The 10,774-nt window shown below is 59.1% G+C and overlaps 1 protein-coding gene across 1 annotated transcript; it reads left to right on the forward strand.

The window, feature by feature from the left end:
* Window positions 1–1,261: 1,261 nt before the first annotated feature.
* HCRTR1 (hypocretin (orexin) receptor 1) lies at window positions 1,262–9,205 on the forward strand. The gene is made up of 7 exons (XM_004678726.1): window positions 1,262–1,597; window positions 1,723–1,901; window positions 2,939–3,182; window positions 3,499–3,614; window positions 5,163–5,389; window positions 7,188–7,309; window positions 8,884–9,205. Exons 1-7 carry the CDS (start codon window positions 1,399–1,401, stop codon window positions 9,072–9,074), a joined length of 1,278 nt encoding a protein of 425 aa, XP_004678783.1. The 5' UTR covers window positions 1,262–1,398; the 3' UTR covers window positions 9,075–9,205.
* Window positions 9,206–10,774: the final 1,569 nt, after the last annotated feature.

Here is a 10,774-nt window from a genome sequence, read left to right on the forward strand (position 1 = left end):
CGCAGCCAAGGGAGGGGGCTGCCCGGCCCCCTCCCCGAGCCCCAGCCCCCAGGACCCCGGCCAGAGGGACAGGAGGCCAAGTCCCCGATGCCAGGTCACAGCACAGCAGCCGAGGACGACGGGGTTCCGGAGCCAACAGGTGCAAGGCGTGGGGGACCCCCAGGCCCGGGGAGGGGAAACAAAAAACCCACAGCAGGAGTCAAGTCTTGAGAGATAACCTAGGTGCTAGGAGGCTGCGTCCCCAGAAGGCTCCTCCCGGCGGGCTCCCGCAGCCCCGCTAACGCTCTCGCTCCCACCCACGCCCCCGCCGCAGCCCCCTACGGTCCCCGAGGTGCAGGGAGGTCCCGCTGAGGGAGTGGGTCCACCGGTGACCGTGGGGTACAGAGGCGTTCCCTCCCCGCCCCCCAGGGCCTCCAGGGACCCGCCACCCTCCTACACTTGCCTGGGGTCGTCTTTGCCCAGCCCGGGGAGGGAGGGGTCGGAGTCGCCCGGGAGGGGCTAGGAGCGAGGCCGGATTTATGAATGGAGCGCGCGGCCTGCGCGCCGGCCCAGCGACCCCTGGCGGCGGCCAGGACGCGGCTCCGAACCTGGGACTCTACCTGGGGACTGGCTGGCGCCTGCGGGCCTTAGGGCTCCTGCCGCTGGGCTGGGCTCTCCCCACGCTCCTCCTGCACCCCGCCGTGTGAGTGGGTATGTGTGTGTAATGCCAGGGCCTGAGTCGCTAACGCCTCCCCTGTTCAACCGTCAACCAAAAATTCAGACCTGTGAATTGCTTGAGGAGAGAACATTTGCAGACTGTTATTTTTTTTTCTCCCAAATTTATGGCGTTGGGCGGATTTGGGCAGACGTGGTATACTCTGGTCTTGAGCAAGGGGCTCGACCTGTCTAAACTTCCATTTCTTCATCTGTAAAGCAGGGGTCCATAACAACCATAACCTGCAACCACCACCAAGCCTGCCCCCTGCTCCCGGGCCAGACTGAGTGAAGCACCTGGCTGGGGCAGGAGCGCATTGCTCCTCTCCGGCCCTGCGAGGCAGGTTGCGGGTGTTACTCCCTTGGATAGAAGGGGAAACTGAGGCTGAAAGGGGCGCGGTAAGTTACCCGACAGCAACTTGTAGGAAATCTGAATCAAAGTCAGGTTTGCCTTTCCCTGTCAGTTTCAGGTTCACCGTAACCCGCAGGACTGCGAGAATTAGGAGCAGGCTCATATGCACATTGTCTGGCACAAGCCCTGATGTTTCCGTCCTTTCTCTCCGCCACTCTCCCTTCAGGAGGCTGGGGCTGGGGCCCCTCAGGCCTGGGTCCAAGGCTCTGGGTCTCCTAAGGAAAGCTGCCTGAGGCCTCGCCGGGGCTCCCCGTCCCCCAGAATGCTCCCCAGGTGCCTTGGCTTTTGAGCTCATGGAGCCCTCTGTTACCCTTGGGGCCCAGACAGGGGCCCCCAACGGCAGCGGGGAACCGTCCCCGGCGCCCCCTGACTACGATGACGAGTTTCTCCGCTACCTGTGGCGCGATTACCTGTACCCCAAGCAATACGAGTGGGTCCTCATCGCAGCCTATGTGGCCGTGTTCCTCGTGGCCCTGGTGGGCAACTCGCTGGGTAGGTCCCGCGTCGGGTGGTTTCCCTGCCCCCCACTTGGCCCCTCCCTCCGGCTTTCTAGGTAGCGTGGGGGAGGAGCCCGAGGGTGGGTGGGCGTGGCTTCACCTCCTCCCTGTTCCCTGCAGTCTGCCTGGCGGTGTGGCGGAACCACCACATGAGAACCGTCACCAACTACTTCATTGTCAACCTGTCCCTGGCTGACGTGCTGGTGACAGCCATCTGCCTGCCGGCCAGCCTGCTGGTAGACATCACCGAGTCCTGGCTCTTCGGCCATGCTCTCTGCAAGGTCATCCCCTATCTACAGGTGAGCTCTGCGCAGGCGCGGCTCATCCACCGCCCCCCACCCCCCATCACGCCAAGGACAGAAATCCTTGACTCGCGTGAGTCTCAGCGACCCTCAGACTTGCCTTTCAGACAGGCTCAGTATCTCTGTCATGTCATCAACTCCTGTCACGAGGACAAGTCACCAGGCCCAACTCCAGGACAGACACAGCCCTACATACTCAGAGGTGCTTGGACACGTCCAAGAGCAGACACAGAGACAGTCTCCAGCACATGGAGCAGTGACAGACACAAATGCACGCTGGACCTGCTCCCTGACCCCAGAGGGCCGGAGGTGCTTGCTGAAAGAGTCCCCTCCCTTCCATTCCTGACAGGGGCCTTCCCTCTGGGCAGTGGTCTGGACCAGGATGTACACATGGGGCCAGTGGCCTCTCAAGTGCTCTGTACCCCAGAGCCTGGGAGCACTGCTGGAGGCAATGCCCACTTCTGGCCTAGACTCATCCCTGCCTCCCAGAATGAGGGCATTTTCCTTAACAACTTGGGAAAGGAATAGCAGCCAAGGACCCAGAGAAGCGCGTCTTGTATTTCAGGCTGTCATCTCAACTGGCAACCCTGAGAATAGGACAGGCAGGCGAGGGAATTTACCTTGGGCGAATCATTTGACCTTTCTCTGCCTCAGTTTCCCTGCCCGTGACATGGGGTAAGAGTGCCCAGCACACAGGGTCGTTGTGAGACTGAGAACAGCACGTAGTAGGTCCCATACATGTAAGTTATTATTCATACTCAGGAACACTTACCATGTGCCAGGTCTCAAGTTGTACATTCTCCAGCCGTGATTTTATTTATTCTCACAAGAATCCTGCCAGGTGGATGATATGTTCCCATTCTGCAGATGAGGATCAGAGAGGGTGAGTGTTTTGCCCAAATCTGAGAGCCAGTTAGTGGTGGAGTCAGGATTTACTGGCTGCCTGGTATTTCTGGGCTGTGAGACCTCCTCGCCCCTCCCCCAATCTCTAGGGGGCCCCCCAAGAGGACTGACGCTGTGTCCTCACCGGGCAGGCTGTGTCCGTGTCGGTGGCAGTGCTGACTCTCAGCTTCATCGCCCTGGATCGCTGGTACGCCATCTGCCACCCGCTGTTGTTCAAGAGCACGGCCCGGCGCGCCCGTGGCTCTATCCTGGGCATCTGGACCGTGTCACTGGCCGTCATGGTGCCCCAGGCTGCTGTCATGGAATGCAGCAGTGTGCTCCCCGAGCTGGCCAACCGCACCCGGCTCTTTTCTGTCTGTGATGAACGCTGGGCAGGTAATGGTGGGAGGCTTGGGCAGGCATGCCTGAGGTGGGCGCTTCCGGGGCACACACCCTTAGGGCAAGCATTTGTGGGGAGGTTAGCAGGAATACCTCCACAGTGGGTCCCTTCTCCAGGGTAGACTTCTGCAAGGACCCCCTCCAGGATGACCACGCCCCAGGTGGGCCAGCTTCAGCAATTCTCTGCAGGGATACCTGTACGGAGCCCAGGTGCCCCCAGGTCATAGCAGTTGGGGCAGGGTGGCCATGAGAAGCAGGGTAGGCTGTGGGCTCCCAGGCCGGACCCAGTGCCTGCATCTCTTGGTCCCTGCAGATGATCTCTACCCCAAGATCTACCACAGCTGCTTCTTTATCGTCACCTACCTGGCCCCACTGGGCCTCATGGCCATGGCCTATTTCCAGATCTTCCGCAAGCTCTGGGGCCGCCAGGTAAGACCTACGCTGGTAGCACCGTCTGGCTGGGAGCGGGTAGGAGAGTAGACAGTCCTCTGCCTTCAGAACATGCCATGCCGGCTGCTGCTGGGGAGGGGCAGGCTCACGGACATGTCTGGCTCAAGGCCAAAGGTGCCGATGCCGACCCTGGGGGCAAAATCTAACTAGCAGCGCTGTAATCTCCACAGCAGCCATGTGTTATAGCAGTCACTCCCTGCTAGGCTCTCAGCCTCTTAACTACCACCTATTGTCCCACCTTAACATACGAGAAGACTGAGGCCCAGACAGGCCAAGCAGCTTCCTCCATGTCCTTCAGCCTGTGCGCATAAGTTCAGAGTTTAAGATTCAGCGGGGTTTAGAGCTCAGTTGACTGCCCCAGCAACAGTAGCAGCTCTGTGTTGTGCCTCAAATCAGGCACCTCATATGCAGCGTCCTCACACCTATCTAACAAAAGCAGCCGCGTCACCCACTTGCTAAGTGCAGAGCAAGGCCAGCTCGCTTGGCGAAGCCAGTGAGTGGCAGAGCCGCTCCGGGTCCAGGTGCTGCCTGGACCCCACAACAGGCTTTGTGGGGTCTTTGGGTGAGGAGGTGGAGAGTGTTAACCACAGGCCCAGTGGGCGTGAGTTCTGCGTTAGTGCCCAGCTCTGTGAGAGAAGCAGGCCAGGACACGCCCGGCTCAGGACTGTCACCCACACCCTAGGGTGTCACTCCCACCCCACAGAGAGCCCAGCCCCGACCCCAGCCATGCAGGGTGTTGGGCAGCAGAGATGGACCGGATCACACCCAGACCCTGGGGCCCTTCCCGGCCCATTCTCAGACCACCAGCACCTGCCATCTGCTCAGCACAGCCCCCAGTCAAGTGGCAGGAGCCACTGTCATCTTACAGACACAAGAAGGAAGGTGAGGTGACTAAGGCCACGTAGCTCCTGAATGGCTGAGCTGGCCTAAGACCCAAGTTTCCTGAACCCTAGCCTCATAGACCTGTGTTGTGGGGTGATTCAGGGTGGTGGAACAGGCCTTGAGGGCACCGTGGCTGCTCCGGGAGCCCGCAACTGCCCTAAGTCTCTGTGTGCCAACGTCTGCGGGCTCTGGGCTGTGGGCCAGACCATTCCATGCTGTCCACCTGCTCACCCCCCGCCCAGGCCACAGTAAGGCATGTGCCAGGGTGACACAACTGACCCCCACACCAACCCCAAAGGTGGAGGTGGTGATTGAAGAGGATAGATGGACCGTTGGGTGGCTGTAGCCTGGGGTGTCGAGTGTCCCCAGTTTCAGTTGCCCCAAGTATAAGTGCAGGCCCAGAATTCCTCCTCCAGGGGCATGTTGTGAGGGGCCTCGCCAGGAGCTAGTGCAAAATGAACACTGTGTGGACCCTCAAGTACAGAGTGTTGGTGGTATCAGGAGTTTGAGGCTCCTTCCCTTCCCAGGGGTCAGCCCCTCGTCCACCTCCACCCTGCCCCAGGGCCTGCCTGGGAACAGGGCGCAGCATTGGAGAACCAAGCTCCAGGGGCGCGCGCCACCGCTGCTGTCTCTGTGTGTGGGCAGATCCCCGGCACCACCTCGGCTCTGGTGCGGAACTGGAAGAGGCCCTCCGCGCAGCTGGAGGGCCAGGCGCAGGGCCCTCGCGCAGAGCCCCAGCCGCGGGCGCGCGCCTTCCTGGCTGAGGTGAAGCAGATGCGCGCGCGGAGGAAGACGGCCAAGATGCTGATGGTGGTGCTGCTGGTCTTCGCCCTCTGCTACCTGCCCATCAGTGTCCTCAACGTCCTCAAGCGGTGAGCCACGGGTCGCGGCGAGGGCTGGAAGGCTGTGGAAGCAGTTCTCTCTTCTTTGGAGACAGATCTGCTTCTTTTTCAGCCGCAGTGTGAGCTCAGGGTGGGCCATTTTGCTTCTGTGAGCCTCAGTCTCTTCATAACAGTCAGGCCTTCTGCTGTGAACATCCATCCATCCATCATCCATCTATCATCCATCCATCCATCCATCATCCATCATCCCATCATCCATCCATCATCCATCCATCCATCCATCCATCCATCCATCCATCCATCCATCCATCATCCCATCATCCATCCATCATCCATCCATTCATTCACCCAGTCGACAGATTATAGAGCCTGGGAACACAGAGAACTGTGTCCAAGACAAAGTCCCAGATGGGAGAAAGAAATTCACAGTTGTCCTCCTTTATCCGCAGTTTCAGTGACTCACAGTCAATGGCAGCCTGAAAATATTACGTACAGTAACATATTTTGAGAGACCAGATTTGTCTGACTTTTATTACAGTATACTGTTAGATTTTTTCTATTTCGTTATTGATTATTGTTAACCTTTTATTGGGCCTAGTTTATAAATTAACCTCTGCTGTAGGTATGTATGTATGCGGGGGGCAGAGGACTCCCCACTCTCTCCTCTTCAGGCTTCCACTGGGGGTCTCAGAACTTATCCCCTGCAGATAGGAGAACGACTTCTTCAGATAATAACCTTGGGTGGTGATAGTAGCTATGAAAAAATAGGGAAGAGAAGAGAGCATGGCAATGACAGGGATTGGTGGGCTTTCTTACTAGATACAATGGCTAAAAAAGAGGAAGTGGGGCCCTCCCTGGTGGCGCAGCGGGTTAAAGCACAGCAAGAAGAAGCTAAAGCCACTTCCGCATGAGTTCCATCCCCGCCTGCCCTGAGGTGACCCACATGTGCGCAGACCTCTCCTGACCTGCCCGCTGCTCCCCTCAGCGGTGTATTTCAGTCAGTCTGCCTGTTCTGCTCCCCATTCTGTCCTGGATGAGTCCTCTCACTGCCCCTGTACCTCTGGCCTGTACCCCAGTTCTGAATGTATAAATAAATCTTTAAAAAAAAAAAAAAAAAAGGAAGTGACATGTGAGCTGAGGCAGGAAGGGCAGGAAGGGCGGGACCGGGCCCTGCAGCCACTGCGGCACAGCCTCCAGTCACCGGAGCGGAGGGAGGAAGAGCAGAGTCAGTCACAGCGTGGCTTGTGTTATAACCTTGGGTATTATAACACTTGCTGTCTGTGTGACCTTGGGTGTGTTGCTTTACTTTTTTTTTTTAAGGTTTTATTTATTTATGCATATAAGAACTGGGGTACAGGCCAGAGGTGCAGGGGCTGGAGTGGTGAGAGGATTCACCAGAGACAGAGTGGGGAGCAGAAGAGGCAGATGGACCGAAGTGCACTGCTGAGGGGTGTAGCGGGCGGGTCAGGAGAGGTCCACTGTGCCATGCGGGTCGCCACCAGGGCCAGGAATTGAACTGGTGCTGCAGTGGCTGCGGCTGATTCACAGTGCTGTGCTTAACCCGCTGCACCACCAGGGCGGCCCTGTGTTGCTTTACTTGCCTGAGTTTGTTTCTCTAACTGAAAAAATGCTGGTGTCTCTGACTTACGTTGCTGTGAATGGACTAGAAAGTGAATGGCAGCCCCAGGAGGGCAGACCTGGCAGCGATGACTACTTGCTTATGTTCTCTGTGTCCGAGAGCCTGAAACTTGCGAGACCCCAGAGGCCCAGGAAGGGGCGGGTGGGTGGTGAGCCCGCCGTGTCCCATTGTCCTCCCGCCCGGTCCTAGGGTGTTCGGGATGTTCCGCCAGGCCAGCGACCGGGAGGCCGTCTACGCCTGCTTCACCTTCTCCCACTGGCTGGTGTATGCCAATAGCGCTGCCAACCCCATCATCTACAACTTCCTCAGCGGTGAGCGGGCAGGGGACGCCGTGGCTGAGCCCACGTGGGCACAGCCTCCTCACCCCCAGTGAGGATACCAGGTGGTGGGGGAGGGTAAACCTGCTTCCCCTGAGGGTCATGACCCTGCTCTGGTGACTCCTGGAGACAGGTCACCCTGGTAACAGGACGGGGAAAGGCTGTCCAGCACCCAAAAGCACAATTTTGGGAATTTTGCACCAGTGAACGAGTGGAGGAGCAGGGGCTGGGCCGGCCTCCGCCCTGGCCGTGCCCTGCCCTGCAATCAGCTCCTGTCTGGTAAACAAGGCAGGAGTCATGTTCCCCAGAGAGAGACCCTGCCAGAGGCATGACCGCAGAACTGAGGCATCAGGGGTACGGGAGGGCACCCGCAGAGGCAGCCCAGGGCCAGGAAGCCACACATTGGCAGTGGTCAGAATCTGGGGGTCACCCCTATGTCTACCTGCCTCCAGCACCAGCCCTCTCACTCTCTCTGGAAGACCAAGCATCCCAGCCCCTCCCACCCCACCCCAGGCCCCCTCTCTACCGCCCAGAGTTCCCACTGGGGGAGTATGCCCCTGCCCCCCTACCCTCCCACCCCAGGCCCCCTCTCTACCGCCCAGAGTTCCCACTGGGGGAGTATGCCCCTGCCCCCCTACCCTGGCGGGGCTCAGCAGATGTGTGTCACCAGACCGCTGGCTGTGGATTAGTCTTAAAGAAGCGATGCAGGTGTTCAAGCCAGAACACAAATCATCTTTGAGAAAAGGTTGAAAGGCTAGAGAATAGTAGCAGGGGTCACTGCCCTACCCATCACTGAGACTGAAGAATTACTAACAAAGGCTCGCGCTGGCTCCAGCCAAGGAGGGGACAGGGAGTGGAACCCTGCAGCCCCACACGTCAGGCGGCCGCTCAGAGCGCCCTCCTCTGCGCCTCACTGGGTGCCTGCAGTGTGCTGGGCCGGGCCCCAGTGAGGCTTGCAGGACAGTCAAGCATGACCCTTCCTCTAATTCCCGGGGAAATGTCTCCCTGGTCTCCATCTGCTGAGCAAGGTGGCCGTGCGAGCCCACCCAACCCCACTTCTCCGCTCACTCCTCCTTGAAGGCACACAGGGCTTTGGAGTGAGCCCAAGGGCTCTCTCCAGGTGGCCTCAGGTACACGCCCTACCTGTCCAGGGCTGTCCAGTGAGCAGAAGGCATTCAAGCTCTCCCGGGGCTGGTGTGGCCTGGGGGGGTTCACGGGGGCACCCAGTACTGCTGTTGTTTTGCCTCGAGGGGCAGAGATGGGGAAAGCCTTGCCACAGGTGGTGGGTGAGCCCTGCACCTGCATGCCAAGGAGGGAAGAGGTGACCTGAGGCTCTGGAGCCAGACACCACGTTTTGAGCCGGGGCGCAGAGCCAGAGCGCAGTCAAGGAATTAGATGAAAATTGCATTTCTCCTTGGGAACCTGCTCCGGGCCTCAGTCCTTTGTCCCTGGCAGTGACGAGTAGCCTGGCCGCTGGGCTGGCTGTGGGGGGGAGGGGGACTTCGTGGGCCCCGGGCCCTGTCTTGCTGCTGTCTCCTTATAGCTGGGTCTTCTGTCTCCCAACAAAGGCAAATTCCGGGAACAGTTCAAGGCGGCCTTCTCCTGCTGCCTGCCTAGCCCGGGTCCCTGCGGCTCGCTGAGGGCCCCCAGCCCCCGCTCCGCTGCCAGCCACAAGTCCCTGTCCTTGCAGAGCCGGTGGTCCGTCTCCAGAGTCTCCGAGCACGTGGTGCTCACCAGCGTCACCACGGTGCTGCCCTGAGCGAGCAGGCCTGGGCTGCTGCTCCCTGGCTGGGCTGTCCCTCTGCTCCCAGGGCACCAGCCCCCACTGCTGGACATGGTGTGTGGCCAGCTTCAGTCCTGGTTTTGTGTCTGACTCTGAGGAAGTCACTTTCCTTCTCTGAGCTGTGTACCCTAAGCAGGACTGATGCGAACATGAAGCATGCCGAAGAAAGTAGAAAGCGCTTTGTAAAGTGTTGTGGGCAAGACTATCATTGTGCCCCCTCACCTGGCAAAACCCACGGCACCATCCACCCCCATCACCCTTGCAGAGGCTGGCCTTCTTCCCAAAGACTCCTCTCCTACTTAATTACCAGCCTTTCCTGGAGTCTGTCCTAAGAGTCCCAGCAGGCATTTCCAGCTGGTCTACCGTCTCCCTAACGCCCAGGCTGCACAGGCCAGCCGCTGGTGCCCTGTGAAGTAACCGGGGCCCAGCCCTCCCCCAGCAGGCACAGGAGCACAGCTTCACCCTCACCAGGTGCGAGTGCCCGCACCACAGACTGGCCCCTCTTGGCTTTGTGGTATGACAAAACATCTCTGTGTGGCCATTTGGCATGGATGCCAGCAGCCGGAAGCAATTGTAATTAAAAGACTGGCACTGAATGTTCTCTTTCCTTGTCACTGCACAAAATCTGCGCTTCTTAGGTAAGGAGGGAGGTGGAGAAGCAGGAGGGGAGAGGCTGGGATGCCAGGATTTGCTCAACCACCGCCCATCCCCTAACACACAGGCCCCAGATGGGCTTCCCCCCAGGCCTGAGTGTGTGCGGTGCCATCCTCTGACACCCAGGACCTTGATCTTTGACATATCTGTCAGCTTACAGGCCCAGTGGCCTGCAGCAGGTAAAGCGGGCAGTCTGGGCAGACAGCAGACTGATGTACTGTTATCTTCACCTTCTTGGAAATCAGGGCTTGCCAATTATTTTCTACGAATTCAGGATAAAAGAGAAAGGCAGACTTGGCTAGACATACTCCTTCTGCCACCAAGACAGAGAGAGGCTGCCAGAAACCCCGGTCTCTGTTGCCAGGGCGGGAGGTGGAACAGTCTGAAGTACTGCTCTGAGAAGCGGGGCCCAGCTGGCAGAGGCCGGCCCCCCCGGTCTGCTTAGCTTGATTAATGAAGCTGCTGGCTCTCTGATCTCACCCACCAGGAGGTGGGCAAACACGGGCCTGCCAGCAGCCGGGTCCAGGAATGTTCGACAACCCCCAGAGCAGGAGAAAGGTGTGATCTAGCACGGCACCTGGCCCTCCAGTGACTCAGTGGCCCAGCTCTCGTGGTCATTTCCACAGGTGTTGCCAGGTAGATGGGCTGTCCATGCCGTGCCTACTCCTGCTGGCCTTAGGACCCAAACTGCTTCCATGGTTCATAACCAGGGTTGGAGGTGCCATGCGTGGCATGAGGTGGGCTGGCTGGCACTCAGGCTCAGAGCCAACAAGGGGCTCATGCCCACAAGGATGGACAAGCTCCCGGGAACCTCACCCCCTGAGCACAAAGGTGAGAGACTGACTGGCAGTGCGGTAGAGGTGGCCACTGCCCCGTGGGAAGCCAGGAAGAGCGGCTCTCCCTGATGGCCGAGTGCCCCACTCTGCCGGCTACCAGAGGGTCTTGCACCTCTTCTCAGGGGCTCCTGGTGAACTGGAAAAAATTCAGGGAAGATGACCCGATGCTAAGGGGAGTGGGCACAG

Source organism: Condylura cristata, unplaced genomic scaffold, assembly GCF_000260355.1.
Source record: "Condylura cristata isolate star-nosed mole 26May11 unplaced genomic scaffold, ConCri1.0 scaffold00008, whole genome shotgun sequence".
In the NCBI taxonomy this organism is placed as follows: Eukaryota; Metazoa; Chordata; class Mammalia; order Eulipotyphla; family Talpidae; genus Condylura; species Condylura cristata.